Genomic DNA, 18,638 nt, shown 5'->3' with positions numbered 1-18,638 from the left:
AGGTTCAGTACCTCGAGGCACCCGCTCGCGAATGATACAACGGACGTGTTCGAAGACGATGAGGACATGAGAGCCGAAGATGCGGAGGGAGAGCCAGAAGCTGGGATTGTGGACCGCATGCGACTGTGGAGACACGACGCGCTCATGCAGCATTTGTACGAGACCGCGGCGTTCTGGGGCGACAAAATTGTGAACTGGACAAGTGAGTCGTTGACGCGTCTCCTACGTTCTGTGCTATAACTCACCCGCGCAGATGACCCGAATGACGCGTTCTGGCTCGCTCAAACGTACTTCCTCACACATCAGTACTCACGGGCCGAACGGCTCCTCACGCGTCCGTTCCCCACTGGTCCTCCTCAGCGTACGTACCAACCCGCTGGTATGAATGGGCATGCCCAGTCTGGAATGAACAGCTCGAAGGGTAAAGAGAAAGAAGTACCCTTTCCTGTACCACCTGCAAACGCTCCCATCATGGAGCGCCTCCCTATTGGGCCCAGCGAGCTCATTGACGTCGCTGCTCGTTACCAGGAAGGCGTCTCGAGGCTGGTAGACATGAGCGTCGCATGTCGGTATCTGTGTGCGCAGTGTCAGGTGAGGCAAGGGAAGTGGAACGAGGCCACTGAGATACTGGGCGAGGCGAATCCATTCCGCGAGTCGGGGAGGAGTGGGCCCGACGTACCGAACATGGACGGTGGGATTAAAGTATGTATTCTATGCGTGGTCCAAGGGTCAAGTTGACGTCGCTCACAGATCGAAGCCTCTATGTGCCACCTGCGCGGTCTGCTCATGCTCAAGCTGAACCGGGGAGACCAAGCAAAAGCATGCTTCATGGAGGCACTCCTTTTGACGTGAAATGTTTCGAAGCGTTCCAACAACTCATAGATGGACAGATGATGTCTCCAGATGAAGGTACCCACATTTCTCGCGGCATAGAGCATAAGTACTGACAGAGATCAAGAGTGGGAGTTTGTACAAGGCCTCGCTTACAAGGATCAAACTCCAGAAGATGCTGATTTCATGTGTCTTATGTACACTTCTCGGTTACGCAAGCTGAAACACGCCGAGGAGCATGCTCTGGCGAGGACACGGCTGGTCAACGACTATGGCCTCGGTGACAACCCTGATGTTCTGTACAGCTTTGCGGACGCATTATATATGCAGTTCAGGTTCGCTGACTGCTTCACTGTCACCTCGCGGTATGCGCTCTTTCCGGCAGGTGTGTTGGTCGTGCTGACGAAGCCTTGTGTCAGGATATTGGGCCTTGTCACAATCCATGCGCCTACTCTACCCTTGCACCTCGCTTGCATGCATCATCTTTCCCATCTAAACTCAAAGCTATTCATCCTTGCACACGAGCTAGTTGAGCGAGAGCCGGAATCTCCAATCAGCTGGTATGCAGTCGGTGTCTGGTACTTGTCATCGGGCAAGTGGTCCGAGGCCCGCACGTACTTCAGGTGTGCCCGATCCCATTCACAGCACAGCGATATGTGAGCTAAGACGTGCGTAACCCGGACCAAAGCAAGACATCGCTCATGGACCCACGTTTCGCGCCGGCGTGGATTGCTTTCGCGCACACGTTTGCACACGAAGGCGAGCACGACCATGCAATCACCGCGTATTCGACCTGCACCCGTCTGTTCACCGGATCACACCTTCCACTCATGTTCGTCGGGATGGAACACATCAGCCTCTCCAATCTTCAGATGGCTGACGAATCGTTCACCGCTGCGAATCTGATCTGCGACGCCGACCCACTTCTCGCCAATGAGCGCGGCGTGCTGGCATTCCATCGTGGAGAGTAAGTTTGTGTCCTACGTTCACAGACGTTCGCGTCTTACATGGATGTCTAGGTTCGAGTTTGCCGTGACACTTTTCTTGAGTGCTCTGGAACTAGCGAAGATTGTGCAGACTTCGCAGCGGGCATGGATGAACACGTATCTAAACCTGGGTACAGCGTATCGCAAGCTCGGGTAGGTTGACGCCTCACTTATTGCGGGTGGCGCTGATTGGTGGTATCTTCAGGCGTCTGGAAGAAGCCAGAGCAGCGTACCAAGAAGTGGTGAAGATGGACCCACGCAACCAGACGGCAGTGGCCTTCCTCGGCGTGACATGTCACTTGCTCGGCGACATCGACGGCGCCATCGTCAAGTATCATGAGGTACGCGTTGTAATTCTGTCCTCGGCACCTGGACGCACACTCACAATACCCCCAGACGTGAGCATCGATCCCATCAATGGCCCAGTGCTGGAGCTGCTCGAAATTGCCCTCGAGGCTAGCGCAGAGGTGGGACCGTTCGGTAGCAAGGGCATGCCTGGCGGCGAGGAAGAGTGGGCGCAGAAGATGCGGGAGCATAGAGACAGGGACAAGGGAAAACAGATCGCTACGAGAGACTACCCACACCAGCAGGACGCTGACGAGATGAGTATAGAATGAGACGCGGACGAGTTGTCAGCCTGTATCGATAGATACCCAGGGGATTGTATTTATAGCAGAGCGGTACCCTACAAGTCTACGTTGTAGCGCGTTGGTCATCACTGCCCCGTCGAAAATATACCTTTCCGCATCGTATCACGTTGGTATTGGTAGCGTGAAGGGTCATTCTGCGAGACAGGCCAGCTGCCTTCGTAGCCCACTGAGTAACCAGCGGCTTGAACACCCCACTCCCGTAGTGGCCGCCAAAACATCGCTGGGGGCCGTGGTTGGGCTGTTCGCGCCTTTGCTCGTGCTCGCCGGATGTTTCTTGATGTCTTTGTCTTGCTTTCCGCCGACGCTGTGGTTACCGCGATTACTGGAACATTGATTTAGGTCCTAGTGTATGCGGCGATGGCCGGAGTTCTACGAAGGGTCTTGCACTCGCAAGTTTCGGTGTTTTAGGCGGAGGTTTGTCCCATTCCACGACCATGACCGGTGGCGGGGGCGACGAGACTTTGCCTTTCATATGGATTGCTCCTCTGGCCTCCACTCTATGACTCTGGACGAACGTTGAGTGCCTTCCTACAACAAAAAAGGGGAGAAGACACGAACAGTACTCAACCTCTGGGCCTCGTGAATTATCTGGGCGAAATGTACTGCAACCTCTTGTGCTCGAGCTCCACGACGTGCTGCCTCATCCTCGTTGTCCTCACACGGCGGCTCCCTCACACTGTCGGAGAATCAGTGACGAGCGATACGATTGGACACCCAAAAAACTAACACAATAACTGGGGCTTCCTTCGGCTTGAGCTCGATTTCTTTAGGAGGGAGAGTCCGCGACACAAGGCGAAACGCTACAATGTTACTCTGCTCAGTGCCGCCGGACAGTCTTTCGCGACATACGTACGTATGGAGGTCAAGGAGTTTGTGCTCTCCTCTTGAGCGTCGTTGGCGTGTTTCTTCTCCGTCTTTCTGCGTTTCCTCCGCGCCTTCTCGTCGGCATCTTCGGAAGTACCAAGATCGCCCAACGAACGCTTCACCAGACGATCTAAATCGGTCAACAGTGCATCATCACGCACAGCCCCGCTCCCCGACTCTGTATCGCCTGCAGTGATTGTGCCCGTGAAACAATCTCAACCTTCGCATCAAGAGAATGAGGGTTCACAAACCGAGTGAACATGGCGAAAGCGTTGAGTAAACTCGGAGTTGCCAAAAGAGGCGAAGCGGTTGTTTGGATCGGAAGCTCTTGGTAAATAATCCCATGTGGCTGCTGTAGATCCCATCGGGACAAATAATCTCCACCACTGCTCGCGCCGGCCTTGGAATCATCCTCACCGTCCTCCTCCTGCATAGTCACATCATGGCACCAGGCCTGCTAGAGAAACTCAAGACGAAGAAGTCCAAGGAGGTCATCTCCGCAAAAGCTGCAGTGCCTGCTCCCGCCGTGGAGTCGCCCAAGGCGGACTCGAAGAGGCGAAAGAGAAAGTCACAAGCAGGAGCGGACGATACTCCGAGCACATCTACGAGCGTGCAGCCTGCGACGACAACTGAAGCCGCTCCCAAAAAGTCCAAGAAGGCGGATGCGTTGCCAATCGAGCCAGCCCAGGTGCCTCCTGTCGCGGAGAAGGCACCGGCGAAGAAGGGCAAGGGCGAACAGGAGGAGCTCGCTGATGAGCAGGTTTCGAGCGGTGCTGCGTCACTGAAGGGAAAGCGGAAGGAGAAGGGCGCCGGGGCTGTAGACAAGGGCTCTGTCGCCGGAGAGAAGAAAGGCAAGGGAAAGGAAGCGCGGTTGGAGGTAGAGGCCGACACGGAGGTAGAGAAGAGAGCGAAGTCGAAGAAGGGACGTAAGTCGAAGAAGGAGGGGAGCCTGTGGAGGACGACCTCCCCGAAGCGAAGAGCTCCAAGCAGGAAAAGAGCGCGAAAGTCTCAGAGGCGGCTCCTGCGAAAGAGGTCCAACCGAAGCCGTCGAAGAAGGCACCCAAAGAGCCGAGTGCCACTCCCATAGGCATATCTCACCCCACCATCTCGTCCAAACCGAAAGACAAGAAGAAGCGCAAAGCACTTCCCCCGAGCCTGAGCCGTCTGCTTCTGACAAGGACGAGGAACCAGGAAGAAGGATGTAGATGATGATGGCGAAGCTGACCACATATACGGGTTCTCTACCGATGATGATGACTCGTCGGACGAGGAAATGGGGATGAGTGGGACGGCATCGACGTCACGAAGCTGCCGACCATTGCGAAGGACGACGCAGTGGTCAAGAAAAGGCTGGATCAGGCCAAAAAGCATCCGGTATGTTCATACGTCGTTCTGCAACTTACACAGAACTGAAGTTTGACAGACGGTAGACCGCGGTGTCATCTACCTCGGCCGGATACCTCACGGCTTCTACGAGGACCAAATGCGCCAGTACTTGTCCCAGTTCGGCACAGTACGCGATTGCGTCTATCGCGTAATAAGAAGGCAAGTTCTACCTTTTGTGTGGCATACTTTGGCTAACTGTCGCCCCGTTCCAGACCGGTCGCTCAAAACATTACGCCTTCATCGAATTCGACTCGTCCTCTGTCGCGGAGATCGTCGCAGATACGATGGACAACTACTTGCTCATGGGCACATCCTCACTTGCAAGATTATCCCCAAGGATGAAGTGCACTCCGAGCTTTGGATCGGTGCGAACAAGAAGTGGCGTGTCATCCCGAGGGATCGCATTGCACGCGTGCAGCACAACAAGGTACGTCGATCGCCTTGCAACGTCTCGCAATATTTGTAACTTTGCATGCAGCCTCGCACCGAAGAAGAGCAAGAGCGAGCTGAGAAAGCGGCTGTTGAAGCGCCAAGCGCAGCGGAAACGCAAGCTGGAGGAGGCGGGCATCAACTACGACTTCGGTGCCGTCGCATATGTATGTCTTCGTCTCTCGGCTTTGAATCATTCGCTAAGCACCTTCTTTGGTCTTCCCAGAAAAAGTCCAAGCCTGTAGAGGTGTAGGACCCGGCTTGACAATTCAGCACATCTCCATCTATGGTTGTAGCCTTGTACTGGAAATGCTTGTCTTCTAAGAACAGTCTCGTCTGGACTCCGCTGTCGTACCTGCCTTGGGACATATTCTCCCGTGTTCACTGCTGAGATCTGTACGGCGCATGAATGCCAGTGTCGAGCTCAGTGGCCCAGTGAGTAGGAATTCTGACTGGCCCTCGCTTCCTTGCAGGTGCCACGATTGTCACGGGCGCATGGGTAATTCCATAGCATGGCTCTCCGTCTTGCCCGCCGCAGTCAGACATATACATGGTGTGTTCAAGGCATCCAACGTGGCTGGTGTCACTCTTCCTCCGTGCATTGCGTAGAGGTAGCCCCGTGCGTCAGACTATAAGTAATCGGACCTGTGTCGCTTGCGGCCCGGTCGGAAGACATGACACTACTTGCCTGTCAATTACTCGTTTAAATTCTCGCGCGTGCAACATGTGCATGAGGTGGTCGGATAGGGCAACGGAAGACGATGGGTACTAGACAGACGAACGTGCTTATGTCGCCTCAATGCTCCTGATGGTGAAGTGCCGTGGCTGAAAGGAGCTGCAAGTGTAACTGACAACGTGGCAATTCGTAGCGCAGACAGCCATGATACATCGGACGATAGCTATAAATGCGAACGGACCATTGCGAGGGCCATTGACAGCTAATTAGGCCAGGCTGAGGGGAAACCTATGTGTCATATTACATTGGAGTGAGGGTGCCCCACAGCAGCTCCCATGCCATTCATTCTACACTGTGTTTTCTATGGTACAGGGAAAGACGAGGTACAATAATATCAAGATACAAGCACTGGGCTATCAGTACGGCGATAGCAATACAGCTGACGACTTACAATGCGCGAAGACGCGAAGATCGAGCACAGACAGATGATACATTCGAGAAAGGTAGATATCAGCACGTCAGAAGAAAAAGTCATCCTCGTCTGTCGGTCTGCCATCGCCGTATTCTGGCAGCACGTCAAGTTCGGGCTTCTCCTTGAACGCGTACCTCACTGCAAGAGTGTTCAGCCCATGCACACAGCACACCGCAGAGCACACTCACGCAAAGCATGGGTCCCCGCGTCATACGCATACCCAAAAGCATTCTCAACATGAATCGCGCGGTCAGGCCAATACACGGTCCGAATGCTCTTCGACGGCATGATGTCCGTGCCCTGAGGCATGTGGAAGTCGCGGTAGTCCGAGAAGCATCCGATCCAGTCGAGATACGCGGACGATGTAGCGGCGTAGAGCGTTGACTGCGTGGGTGACCAGGCGATACCCGTAACGGTGGTGTTCCCCGTGCTGAGCTCGTACACGCATTTCTTGGCGCGGACATCCCAGCACTTGATGCCCTCCGTTTTGTTGCCGCCGGAGAACATGACTACAGGCGGTCAAAATGCAATGCAGCGGGACAACGGAAGAGGAGCGCTTACTTGGGAGTCCGTCGGCATGCGCAAGGGCCGCAGCCAGAGCGGCGCCTCACACTTCTCGACGTCAAACGTCAGGGCGGGCAGCGGCTTGCGGCGGTCATAAAGCCTTGCGTAGCCATCTCCCGCAGCCGTCAAGAACATGTTGGCGTCACCCTCACTAGTGGAGAAGTCGGTGATCACTCCGGCATGGCCAAGGTAACGCGCCGCCGGCACCGCCGTGTTCGAGGTCGAGGCGACGCAGCCGAATCCTCGCCCGCGAGCAAGTGCCCGCTGGGCTTGTGCACGTGCACCGCGGGGGTGAAGGAACTGTTCGCAAGGGCACCGTCGTGGTCGGCAGGCTCCCCGTGCTGTATTCTTCCTCCTCGTCCTCGCGGTCGCACATGCAGTTCTCCCAGCTATACTTGCCTGCGCCATCCGCGCGAATTTAGGGCCGCGTCCGTGCGTCTGGAGCGCGTCGAGCGTCCAACTCAGCGCGGACCCCCGGCCGGCGCGAAGTAGACGGCCGCCAGGCAAGAGTACGAGTGGTCCCCGATGCGTCTTCATGCAGTTCAGCGTGTGCACCGGACGGTCCGATTTATCCGCCCACGTGAAGGACTTGATACGGTCGCTGTCCGCGATGAACATCAGCTTGCGCGCATCGTCGAGCACGATGTCCAGCCCGGCTCGATGAGTGTCGGCGTGAAGCCATTCTGTTCGCTTTTCGTCTGCCTTGGGGAGCCAGTACTGCAGCACAGGGTCGCGATTCTTATACCCTCCTTGCGCGACCACTGCGAGGCATTCGCCGCTGTCCGAAAGCGCCAGCTCGCAAGGTTCAGAGATGGCCTCGTCGTAGACTTCACAGCGCGCCTGGAGGACCGCGGTCGCGAGAGGATGGGCTGAAGAAGAGGGAACTCTATCCCGGAGCGGAAGCGCGAGAGTCGCGTAGATGCCGGGTGTGGCTGCTGCTGTCTCATCCAGGGTAGGATAGTACGCCCAGAGGGTGGAGCTGAAAGAGAGACTGAGCACGCCGACAACCAGTAGTGAACACACATATACTCACATGCCGGCCTTCCCATAAGCTCCCAATGAAGTTTGCCATTGAGTTGCAAGGGCGTCCCCTGCGTGAGTTGCCGCAGATCAAACATATTCTCGACAGAACGGACGAGCCACTAACCACTGGGATGTCCCATGAACGAGTGCATGGAATCCTTGACGAGAGTTCCCGGCCTGTCTGCATAGCTCCTGAGCGCAGCATAACCCACCCGTTTTTTGACAGCAAGCTCTGTGACTTTGTTGTTCAGCGCCTGCACCTGCTCGAGGATCTGCGGGTGTCCGGGTGGTCGGTGATGTTGGCTTTGTTCGCGGCCATGCATGCGCTTCGCATATCTCCCAAAGCTCATTATCTCTTCGTTGTCCGAGTAGTAGTCCGAGTCATCTAGGTCGGGCTCTGGTTTGTTCTTGTACCGTCGAAGCGCCTCTGGAGTCTGTCCAAGGCTCTTCGCTTGCCAGTTCCACTCGGAAGGCGCTGAGCCAGGCGGTGCCGGAGCAGTCGCCATAACTGTCGATGTCCGAGCTAATATCTGTGGTTGCTACCGAACGAAGCTTTGCGAGACGACGGGTCGAGTTGCTGAAATTTGCAGAGTGCCTTCGCGGAGCTTCGCGGGCAGCCCATTGCCTGCTGCTACAGGCGCTAGTCAATGTACCGATATTACTCCCGATTTGGTAGTTGACGTCATTCAAGTAGACTTGGCAACGGAGTCATCAACACGTTGCTACTGAACGCCAGAACAGTGAGCTGGCGTCTATGTACATATAATGAGATGGCCAAGTCATGAACGTTTGAACGAGGAAAAGTTAGGTCCGAAAATGACGCGTTGGCTCTGTACTTCACGTGATCTACAGGGCATGGCACAAAATGCAGATCTGCATCGCAACGCGCGGGCACTCGACAGATTCCTTTGAAAGGTCGGCTGGCACGACCCGGAGATCATTGGTATCCCTAGCATGCTCATTCGGTGTTCGAGCTTGGATAATGGATCTTTGTTGACGTGGGCATGAGCGGTCTAGTTCGTGGGTTCGCGGGCATGAACCTGTGGGATTTCCGCTACAATGGGGGCTGGTACTTTTGCTACCGCAGCAGCATCAAGTCGTTCGTCTCAACGGCCTCCGATGGAAGATTGGAAATAATTTGCATTGCCTACTCTACACAGGCGGCTTGCTCTACATTACATGAGCTCTATCATTACATATCGGCCAATGAGATGCAACACAGACATTTTGGTATGAAAGGATACAGAACTGTTGTACAGCCTGATCAAGGTTAACGAATGTAGACGTAGCCAACGCTAAACAAGCCCAGATACACAGAGATAGAACGAGCGTGCGCGATGACATCTGTGCCGAAAGGCGAATAGCTTACTAGATAGGTATCAAAGCCGCCTCTCAATACTTGAACGAGGAGCTGGAGGGGCTCGTGGGATATGGTGAGCTGACGAATCGCTCATGTTCCTGATTTACATGTGCAAAGATGGGTCTCCGTGGCGATGCGGCGGGATCCACGCATATGTCTGGGGGCTCCAGGTCGAGCTCGGGTTCATGGGTCTGCTGGAATGGCTTCAGCTTGATGGCGGTCAGCGGGAAGTCGCTGGCGAATGTTTTGACGCTAGAGCGCCGCCGCGGGTCTGCGAGTTGAACAACGATAAGATACGAGATACCGATGACTGACGGGGAGAGGCGCACCAAGAAACCGAAAGAACTTGTCCTGCCGCTCATTCGAGAGCGCCTCGAGCGTCTTCTGGTTCGTCTCAGGTATCAACATCGTCGACAGGACGCCCGTCAACATGAAGAACCCGAAAATCTGCAGGCTAGCCACACGAGACGCCGACCCTCAGCCAATTTCTCCACAATCGTGCATCGCGTACGCACATGTGGTCCAGAAACGCATTCGAGCCCCTCGCGCCCCCGATGTCCTTGAGCCACTGGAACGCCACCTGCGCGAGGACCGCGCCGAACTTGCCGCTCGCCGCCGAGATACCGTGCGCGGTCGAGCGGTAGCGCGTCGGGAACGCCTCGCCGGGCACGATGAACGTCGTCGTGTTCGGCCCGAAGTTCTGGAAGAAGTTCGCGAGGCAGTAGAGGAAGACAAATACGCGGTCCCGCGCGTCGTCGAGGTGAGCTTGTGGTACGCGAAGCCTGCGTTGCGTCATCAGCATGGATGGGCGGAGCACAGTGACATGGAGCGGACGTACCCATGACGACGAGGAGCACCGTGAGGGCGCAGAAGCCCATGAGCTGGATCGGCTTGCGGCCCCAGCGGTCGATGAAGAGGAAGGCGACCCAGTATCCAGGGACGAAGCCCGCGAGGGAGAGGACGAGGTTGCCGAGGGAGGTGTTGAAGAGGCTCTGATATATCGCCAGCCCACCTGTAATGCTCTTGTCCGGCGAACCAAACCAATCGCCTGCATGATGACGGACGAATTCAGGCCGAGCCCATAGAACGCAAACTGGTGCGGCGCGTCAGCACCTTCGCCATACAGTGGGAGCACACTGTGGACGAAGACCCACGTCGAGCGCGAACCACGAGTAACTCGTCCCGATCAACACCTTCAAGTTCTCCCACCTCCCGAAGTACCGCCTGAAGTCCTCCTTCGTCGCCCTCTGCGCGCTCAGGCGCCTCGAGACAGCCTCTAGATCGACCGTGTACCCCTCGTGCGTAAGGAACTCGTCGATGTCGCGCGCGGCCCTCTCGACGTTGCGCTGGATGTCGAGCGTGAAGCGCGGTGTCTCCGGGATGGTGAGCCGGAAGTAGAGCGCGATGACAGCGGGCACGCAGCCGAGCCCGATGATGATCCGCCAGATGCGGTCGATGTCCTCGAGCAGCATGCCGCCGTTGGAGATCAGGCTGGACTTGTAGGCGCGCACGACGACGCAGGAGACGGCCGTTGCAGCTGGGGGTTGCCTCAGCCTCGGGTGATAGAGCACTGTGTGACAGAGTACGTACCGAGTTGGCCCCAGCCTTGGTTGGCAAACACCGCTGTCATGACACGTCCACGGATGTGCGTTGACGAGAACTCGGACGAGATGACCGCGCTCAATGGGTAATCGCCTCCTATCCCTATACCCATCTTCGTGCCGAATTTGCTTAGTATGGGATTTGACAACCGTGATCCTGGAGAAGGGGCACTCACGAAGGTGCGCCAAACGATCAATAACGCAATGAAGCTGACGGCCATACTTGGGGCCGCGATGGTTTGACCGAACGTGCCAATAATCATGATCATCAGCTCCAACCCGTCTGTTCGTCAATACAAACAACGAATCGTCGGTACTGGCCTTCGTCGGGAAGTTGAGAGAAGGACTCACAAATCCGCTTGCGGCCCATGACGTCCCCGAGCCATCCGAAGAGCAACTGGCCGACGATGATACCTATGGGCGTAGCGACCTTCACGCCGAGCTGCTGCTTGGCGCTGAGTGAGCGACCAGCGACTCCAGGGACCGACGCGTCCTGTTCTGTGGAGCGAGACAGTGACATAAACAATTTGCACCGTGACGGCGACTATTCAATTACATACCATCGCCGTACACGTAACCTAGCATAACAGTGACAACATTGATGGCGAAAATGTCATAACTAGTAGGATCGCCCTCAGTGAGATGCACTGACGCGCTGAAGCGCTGAAGGTAGTCATGAAAAAACATACGCATCGGTGAAGAACCCTGCACCAGATACAAACGCGACCTTGATGTGGAACCATCTGAGGACAACCAGGAAGACGTATCGCTTAGCTGAATTACGGGACCGTGGAAGCGCACTCACGAGAACCTGGCATTGTCGACCTCGGCGAGGATAGCCCGCCGTTCCTCGTTCAGGCGGTGAACTACGCCATCTTCGGCTCCGCCAACGACATAGCTATGTATGTCGCGGTCGGACCGTCTATGGAAGACTGTGACCTTTGGTGATGTCGCCATGTGCGCAGGGGCGTAGGCCCTGGTGCCCAACTGACGAGTGGAGTCGAGAGCACAGGCCGCAGAAGATTCAGGAGGGGCTGCGCGGATATGACGGAACGTGTACCGTACAGCTTTATACCTCTAAAGGTGTGATCGGCGTGCATTCGAGGGGGCGCCTTGCCGGTACCGGTCGGGGAGCGGAATACCACGCCGGTTCTGTCCCCTGCCCGACCTTAAAGTGAGTTTGCGCCGGGCGCAATGGCAATGGGACAAGGGGGCAGGAAGAAAGATGAGAGCGTTGGGTGGCACATCAGGGTTGGAAACTGGATGGCGGGTCGCCCAGAGCTCCCGTCTCAGCAGGCACCACGCGATCTCATCGGACAGCGCCAGACCAGAACCGTCCGAAGCCTCGACTGGTGTGGGCGCGCTGACAAGCTGAACCCTTGGATTGGACGCCACATGAGAAGTGAGCCCAAAATGAACCCATGCTTTGCCACTCACCGTTCCCACCGCGATAGCGCACCGTAGCGTCTCCGAGTCTGAGGCTCGGTGTGCTATGCATGTTCACAGCTTGCCTCGCAGACTGAACAGCATCAGAATGCCGAGGCGGTCTCGCACATTCGCCATCGCGAAAGAGGACAGCGGCAGCGGTGCCTTGGCTGAGCGACTGAACCTAGTGTCGAGCTATTCACGAACGTGCGCTCCGTACCTGCCATATTGCCAATTTAGCCTAGACGCCCGAGAAGCATGCCCGCCGGATGCACTGAGATCTCCCGATCAGTTTGATCCGTGTGCCGCCACATTCAATTCGAGCTGACCGGTGGATTGGCAGATCTGGCATTCCGCCTCTGCGGCGATAGCAGAAGGCGGGCGAACGCTTCAGGCGACCAGGCGATACTACGTGGTGGTACCATGTCACCCAGACCAGATGTCCATGATCACGCGCAACTCGTCTCAGCATCGCTGTGTGCCACTGTGGTAGAAAGCATTAGCTTCTTGACGATGGTGCACACAACTGCACTCACGTATCCAAGAGAGTCCGCCGAAAATTCACCAAACTCCCATAGTACCATGAGATCTTAGATTTTACTGAGCCTCCACCGACAAGGGATCCGTGCTCTACGATGCTGACAGCGCGATGACATCTCGCAGTAGGAATGGAAGCAGCCGAAGGTGTCCACGAATGGAACTGGCGGCCAGGCGGCGGCGGCGTTGCTGCCTGATACTAGCTAGTTAGCACGTCATCTGTTTGGTTGGGGCAGCATCATGTCGGTCAAGATGTGCGGCTCACGGTAATTGGATCTGTTCATTGCCTCATCACGCCCGCCATTAGCAGACCGTTCGAGCTCAGGCTGTTGACGTCCTTTTTGAAAGTGGACACATTAGAGACAGGTGCGCAACGGTATGGTGAGAACACTCACTCGCGACTTTTCAATGGCTTCATCGAGGTTTTAGGAAGTCGAGATGCCGAGATCGCGACCCATCTGGTTCTGCGAGACAATAATTGCTACCCAGTCGAGCATGCGACCAAAACACGAAGTGCGGACGCCTACTACACTTGCTACAGCATCCCTGGATAGGCTGCGTTACTTACATCAGTCGGTCTCGGGTCCAGGGGTGTCGTGCAAACTCAGTACCGGCGCCCGCCGACAGGTGTAGATGAAGACTCGAAGCTCGTATGACAGATGAACAAGGCTATGACTCGCCTAGTCCCGGACGCCGCTGCGCAGGAAGCAACCGACGGCGGACGAGTGTTCAGAGACGGGAGGACAATCTATCCGGGACACGACATACACGTCCCTAGAACCTGATTGTAGATGCGCTGAGAGAACGAGGTACAGTCAGTACCGCAACGACCTACAAAATTGCCGTTCCATCGCGTTAGTGTCATTTAAACTTCCCATTCAACGGCCGGAGACTCACTGGGCTCTCGTCGTGATATGCCGCATGTACAATGAACTCGCGCGATATCGACGGGTGGGGACGTAACGCTACAAACCGTTTCTTCAGGGTCGGTAAGTCTCCTGCATTGCGCAGACAGTTCCATCTCCGGCGGAATTGATAGACCTGTCTGTTATACCGACTTCACGGGTGCGGTTATTCAGATGCGCTCGCAGGATCGAGAGCGGGGTCCGAGTAGGTCATCCGATCTCCCACAGAAACCGAAGTAAGGAGCCCTCATCATGTCCAAGACATCTCATCTCTGGAAGACGCATCCTTGTACGTCAACGGCATACAGGATCGAGAGTGACTGATATCCCGAGTACAACCACGAACGACCAATCTGCCCGTGTCGCCTGCCGTCGCGCAGATGTGCCTAGATACAGGTGACAGAGCACAGCGGGACGCCCCGCGCCCAGCACCCTCACGCACCGATCATCTACAATAGGATCAGGAGCACCACCCCGCCCCTGCCGCCAGTCCCAAATGACCCACCGTCACGTCAAGCTACCTCAGACATGCAATCGCCGGGAGGTACCACCGCGAACCACGGGGGCATGACCCAGGGGGCGGCGATCAAGAATCCTTCCCAACTCCGGGGATCAGCGAGGAGGAAGACGCATACATACAAGGTTCACCTTGTACTCCGAGTCAGCGTTGCCTCGCGCACCGCTCGCCCCCGCCCGCATTCACGGCCGCCTGGCACAGCGGCCTGAGGAAGCGTCGCTGTGCATCGCCTGGCGGTTCGGCCAGGATCCGCGACGGCGATATATGGGTGGGGCGCTGGCGCCCATGTCGCACGGGACGACGGGTTTGTGGCTGGCCTTCGCGATGGGTGTGGCCTCGAGGATGGGATTCGTGGAGGCGTAGTAACAAGGAAGAAGTGCCGGTGGCAGGCGACACTGCCTTCAAATGCGAGGAGAGGCTGAGTCCGGAGTGGGCTAGTCCAGTTGAGACAGAGAGTAAGCATCCCAGGAGGGGTAGAACGTGGGTACGCAGGTGGGTCAATTGTCAAGATGACGGTGCCGGAGCAGCATCATGACCCGGCTCGCGATTCCTGCTGAGTACAGGTAGTCAACAACATATCAATTGCTAGTACTAACGAGGCAAACCTTGTTGGCATGGCCGCCGCGGCTCCGGACGAACGGATGCGATGCTGAGACCAATACGAGTGCCGGCGGTGCATTCTGGTAAGGAGTCCTTATGTGCTGGGCGTACTACGGCATTCGACGACATTGACCCGCTAGCGTGATCAGTGACATCTGACGTTCGGCCGTATATACCAAGTGTCTTGATGCTGCATAGGACAAACCACTGCTGTGCGTTATAATTGTACACATCGCTACGTTCAGAACTTGCCGGTCACCTTGTTTGGCGCCATTTGGAGGCGGTACTATCTGCAAGGGACCTTTGGTTCTGCCGCAAGCTACTGGGGTTGCTCCGTGGGTCGTTGCGTTTCCGCTCTGCACTCGGCAGTGCTAGATCCAGTCCAACGTGGAATTGCTGGATATGACCTGGGGTGGCGTGCGGCGGACAGCTCGCACCCGAAGAGCAGCCCCTGGTCAGTACGTAAGGAGGCCGCGGCCGTGACTATCGAGCATTAGAATAGCACTGATATGATTTGAAAACAGTTCGTGCGCCTCTCGGAGATACTGACACTCGTCATGTGCCAATAACCGAGCGGTCAAGATATCACCGTAGGGCAGTTCGGAGGGTGCATAATGAAATGCAGATCGAGTACAGTGAAGCGCGGAGCAGCGATCGGTGGACATAGCAGGTCCCTAGATCTGGTAGCTCTGCGAGAAGATGCTTCATGAGATTAGAGTTGTGTCTACGCACGGCTTCTCCGCGAGAACAGCATCTCAGCGTGCTCATGGGCTGCCGCGGTCTACAGCGTGTGTCGAAAGATGTGAGCAAGGAATCGCCGCAGCGGGCTGCCGCTGTCTCATTCGTGGCCACATAGAGCCCGGCGCTTTGCCCCCCGGCAGCATGTGCTGCGCGAGTGTCTGACAAGTAGAGAGAAGATTGCTGAATACGCCACCTACGAGCCCAGGCATAGCCAGGCACCGCGAGTATTCGGGTCGAGCGAGCGAGCGAGTGCGGAAGGTGCGCCAACACACGTCGACGGCGAGTGAGGAGCCGGGTGGAAGCCAGAAACATACTCCCCTAGGCACGCGAGCGCTGCCCTGGCTGGCGGGAGGGAGAACAGCGGGCGAGGATGGGCCCTGTGGACGGGTGAGAACGTGCATCCCGACGCTCGACACCGTGCTTCTTGCGGCCCAAAGAGGAAAGGTGCACAAACAGGACACCACAGGCGCGCGGCGGTGGTTGGCTGGGTGGTACGAACGTGCAAGGAACGACGCCGGGGGCAGAATGGGAGGCTCGCGGGCCAAGCTGCATCCAATTTCATCAAGTCCGGAACACAGCATGCCGTCCGTGCAGAAGCAACTTAAAAGACATGCAGCGCTATCTACAGCCAGTCCTCCAGCCCCGTGCTCTCTCCCGCACCCCCGCCCGACTCAGACGACTCCCTCGCTAGACGTTCCTTTCCAGCGAGATGGCTGAACTCCACATGGTAGACAAGGCCTCCACCAGCAGCGCAGGCCCAGAGCTCGAGAAGGGCGGCCCACCCCCCGTCGCATACGCGCTCGACGAGAAGCGCCGTGCAGCGCTCGCCGAGGTCGACGATGCCAAGTTCAGGTGAGCTCGATCGCATTTCACCTCGCTTACGGCAGCTCACGATTAAAACGCAGTTGGTTCCATGTGAAGGTGTCAATGGTGGCTGGTGTCGGTTTCTTCACCGATGCGTAAGTGTTTTGTGCGACGCCGTTTCACGGCTACGTTCTTGTGCTGATATGCCAATATTACCTTCAGCTATGATATTTTCGCAATTAACATCGCCGCGATCATGCTGGGCTACCTCTACGGAGGAAAGGGGTCGGGCGCAACTCGCGCCCTCACCTCAAACCAATCGCTTGGTGTCAAGGTCGCGACTCCCATCGGTAACATTTTTGGCCAGTTTTTCTTCGGTTGGATGGCAGACGTGGTCGGCCGTAAGCGGATGTGTAAGTCCTAGTTCACCATTTCACTGTGAAGCATTACTCATGTTCGTATATGTAACAGATGGTATCGAACTGATGATCATCATCGTCGCGACATTCGGTCAGGCTGTCGCGGGTCAGGCAAAGGCCATCAACATCCTGGGCGTCATCGTTGTCTGGAGATTCATTGTGGGTATTGCGCTGTGTGCCGGATGTATCGTTTAGCTGATAGCTGCACGCAGATGGGGATCGGTATTGGAGGCGATTACCCTCTTTCTGCCGTCATCTCCTCCGAGTTCGCGTCCAGAAAGAGCCGTGGTCGTCTCATGACGGCGGTCTTTGCCAACCAAGGATGGGGCCAGCTCGGTATGTCGTCTGTCTGACCTAGATTTGCACAATTCGATCTAATCACCTCCGCAGCCGGTTGCATCGTCGCATACGTCGTCGTCGCGGCTGAGAAGCACTCCCTCCTCAGGGACAACGTTGACAGCATGAACTCGGTCGACTACATGTGGCGTCTCCTCATCGGTCTCGGCTGCGTTCCCGGAGTCATCGCGCTCTACTTCCGTCTGACGATCCCCGAGACGCCCCGTTTCACCATGGACGTCGAGCGCAACGTCAAGCAGGCCGCGCAGGACGTCGAGAACTTCCTCACCACTGGCAGCTACCACGTCGACCCCGACGCGGTCGTGCAGCGCGTCCAGGCGCCCAAGGCCTCGCGCCGCGACTTCTTCCGCCACTTCGGCAAGTGGGAGAACGGACGCCAGCTCCTCGGCTGCGCGTACTCGTGGTTCGCCCTTGACGTGCGTGCATCTCTACCGCTCCCCATACTCTTGCCTCCGATTCTGACACGGTGCCCGCGCGCAGATCGCGTTCTACGGCCTCGGCTTGAACAGCTCGATCATCCTTGAAGCGGTCGGCTTCGGCACGATCACCACCGGCCTGAAGGGCACGGAGCTGGTGTACCAGAACCTGCGCAACATATGCATCGGTAACATCATCCTCTCCGTCGCGGGTCTCATCCCCGGGTACTGGGTGGCCTTCTGCTTCATCGACACTTGGGGCCGCAAGCCGATCCAGCTCATGGGCTTCATCATGCTCACCATCCTCTTCATCATCATGGGTGCGCCTCCTTTCCTTCCTCTCCCGTAGCGCACGGCGTACTGATTGTTCGCGGGCAGGCTTCGGATACGACGCGCTCTCGGCGACGAAGTCGGGGAGGAACGCGTTCGTGTTCCTCTACTGTCTGGCGAACTTCTTCGAGAACTTCGGGCCGAACACGACGACGTTCATCGTGCCCGGCGAGGCGTTCCCGACGCGCTACCGCTCGACCGCGCACGGCATCTCCGCCGCGAGCGGCAAGCTCGGCGCGGTCATCTCCCAGGTCGGCTTCGCGCAGATGGCGAACATCGGCGGGACGAACAAGTTCGTGAAGCACATGTGAGTCGCGTCTTTCTTTTGTGGGGTTCCGTGCGGGCGCTGACGGGTGATGACAGTATCGAGATCTTGGCGCTGTTCATGCTGACGGGCGTGTTCTCGACGCTGCTCATCACGGAGACGAAGCAGCAGACGCTCGAGGACATCTCGAACGAGGACCAGGAGGGCTTCGTCACGGGCGTCGCCGCCGCAGACCCATGAACGCCTCTATCCTCCCCTGGTCGCCCTTCCGGCGCATCCCTCTGGCACGCTCATTTCTTGCTCACTCATGTACCCGCATACCACGCCATCATCGCCCTCATACCTCCGTCCTTGTCGCGGGTCACGAACCCTCCGTCTGTGCTGCTATGATGATCTCTCTGACTCTCTCCTCGATGTTATCCTTATTGAGCTGGGTGTATTGTAGCGGGGCCTTGCGTGCGGTCGGTCAAAAGTGTCGCC

General features: G+C 56.8%; 6 protein-coding genes across 6 annotated transcripts; 3 read left to right on the top strand and 3 right to left on the bottom strand.

Annotated features, from left to right (window-relative positions):
• Positions 1–84: 84 nt before the first annotated feature.
• Positions 85–1,873, top strand: B0H18DRAFT_1000409 (uncharacterized protein). The gene is made up of 7 exons (XM_048028215.1): positions 85–202; positions 254–702; positions 751–778; positions 835–909; positions 959–1,196; positions 1,251–1,454; positions 1,520–1,873. The coding sequence occupies exons 1-7, from the start codon at positions 118–120 to the stop codon at positions 1,800–1,802; spliced, it is 1,362 nt and encodes a 453-aa protein (XP_047894966.1). The 5' UTR covers positions 85–117; the 3' UTR covers positions 1,803–1,873.
• Positions 1,874–2,786: 913 nt separating this feature from the next.
• B0H18DRAFT_1117921 (uncharacterized protein) lies at positions 2,787–3,593 on the bottom strand (the record flags this gene model as incomplete). Its single annotated transcript, XM_048033678.1, has 5 exons — positions 2,787–2,972; positions 3,026–3,143; positions 3,195–3,267; positions 3,321–3,461; positions 3,509–3,593. The coding sequence occupies 5 exons, from the start codon at positions 3,591–3,593 to the stop codon at positions 2,787–2,789; spliced, it is 603 nt and encodes a 200-aa protein (XP_047894965.1).
• An 80-nt stretch (positions 3,594–3,673) lies between these two features.
• B0H18DRAFT_1000398 (uncharacterized protein) lies at positions 3,674–5,637 on the top strand. Its single transcript, XM_048028214.1, has 6 exons — positions 3,674–4,403; positions 4,616–4,705; positions 4,755–4,844; positions 4,930–4,989; positions 5,043–5,144; positions 5,233–5,637. Exons 1-6 carry the CDS (start codon positions 3,774–3,776, stop codon positions 5,389–5,391), a joined length of 1,131 nt encoding a protein of 376 aa, XP_047894964.1. The 5' UTR covers positions 3,674–3,773; the 3' UTR covers positions 5,392–5,637.
• Positions 5,638–6,102: 465 nt separating this feature from the next.
• B0H18DRAFT_1000397 (uncharacterized protein) lies at positions 6,103–7,740 on the bottom strand. The gene is made up of 4 exons (XM_048028213.1): positions 7,254–7,740; positions 6,906–7,100; positions 6,483–6,803; positions 6,103–6,432 (listed from the first exon to the last, which is right to left on the bottom strand). The coding sequence occupies exons 1-4, from the start codon at positions 7,474–7,476 to the stop codon at positions 6,341–6,343; spliced, it is 831 nt and encodes a 276-aa protein (XP_047894963.1). The 5' UTR covers positions 7,477–7,740; the 3' UTR covers positions 6,103–6,340.
• A 1,533-nt stretch (positions 7,741–9,273) lies between these two features.
• Positions 9,274–11,799, bottom strand: B0H18DRAFT_1117918 (phosphate transporter; the record flags this gene model as incomplete). Its single annotated transcript, XM_048033677.1, has 12 exons — positions 9,274–9,512; positions 9,571–9,695; positions 9,757–10,006; positions 10,080–10,233; positions 10,278–10,334; positions 10,396–10,778; positions 10,832–10,955; positions 11,019–11,125; positions 11,194–11,340; positions 11,403–11,461; positions 11,532–11,585; positions 11,648–11,799. 12 exons carry the CDS (start codon positions 11,797–11,799, stop codon positions 9,274–9,276), a joined length of 1,851 nt encoding a protein of 616 aa, XP_047894962.1.
• Positions 11,800–16,291: 4,492 nt separating this feature from the next.
• B0H18DRAFT_874771 (phosphate transporter) lies at positions 16,292–18,398 on the top strand (the record flags this gene model as incomplete). Its single annotated transcript, XM_048040372.1, has 9 exons — positions 16,292–16,419; positions 16,473–16,526; positions 16,594–16,784; positions 16,843–16,949; positions 17,003–17,126; positions 17,181–17,563; positions 17,628–17,883; positions 17,942–18,200; positions 18,257–18,398. 9 exons carry the CDS (start codon positions 16,292–16,294, stop codon positions 18,396–18,398), a joined length of 1,644 nt encoding a protein of 547 aa, XP_047894961.1.
• Between the last annotated feature and the right edge of the window lie 240 nt (positions 18,399–18,638).

This window comes from Fomitopsis serialis (genome assembly GCF_022376445.1).
Source record: "Fomitopsis serialis strain Sig1Antser10 chromosome Unknown B0H18scaffold_23, whole genome shotgun sequence".
In the NCBI taxonomy this organism is placed as follows: domain Eukaryota; kingdom Fungi; phylum Basidiomycota; class Agaricomycetes; order Polyporales; family Fomitopsidaceae; genus Fomitopsis; species Fomitopsis serialis.
This window is presented reverse-complemented; position numbering and strand designations above follow the sequence as displayed.

What these genes read in the sequence shown, in the direction of transcription:
- B0H18DRAFT_1000409 (XM_048028215.1), top strand. Translation starts at nt 118, where the DNA reads ATGCGACTGTGGAGACACGACGCGCTCATGCAGCATTTGTACGAGACC. An exon ending in CAAAATTGTGAACTGGACAA is followed by an intron (nt 203 to 253) that starts GTGAGTCGTTGA and finishes TCACCCGCGCAG; the next exon opens with ATGACCCGAATGACGCGTTC. An exon ending in TGCTTCACTGTCACCTCGCG is followed by an intron (nt 1,197 to 1,250) that starts GTATGCGCTCTT and finishes GCCTTGTGTCAG; the next exon opens with GATATTGGGCCTTGTCACAA.
- B0H18DRAFT_1000398 (XM_048028214.1), top strand. Translation starts at nt 3,774, where the DNA reads ATGGCACCAGGCCTGCTAGAGAAACTCAAGACGAAGAAGTCCAAGGAG. An exon ending in ATCAGGCCAAAAAGCATCCG is followed by an intron (nt 4,706 to 4,754) that starts GTATGTTCATAC and finishes GAAGTTTGACAG; the next exon opens with ACGGTAGACCGCGGTGTCAT. An exon ending in CGTCCTCTGTCGCGGAGATC is followed by an intron (nt 4,990 to 5,042) that starts GTCGCAGATACG and finishes CTCACTTGCAAG; the next exon opens with ATTATCCCCAAGGATGAAGT.
- B0H18DRAFT_1000397 (XM_048028213.1), bottom strand. Translation starts at nt 7,476, where the DNA reads ATGTTCATCGCGGACAGCGACCGTATCAAGTCCTTCACGTGGGCGGAT. An exon ending in GACGTTTGACGTCGAGAAGT is followed by an intron (nt 6,804 to 6,905) that starts GTGAGGCGCCGC and finishes GACCGCCTGTAG; the next exon opens with TCATGTTCTCCGGCGGCAAC. An exon ending in CGCGGGGACCCATGCTTTGC is followed by an intron (nt 6,433 to 6,482) that starts GTGAGTGTGCTC and finishes ACACTCTTGCAG; the next exon opens with TGAGGTACGCGTTCAAGGAG.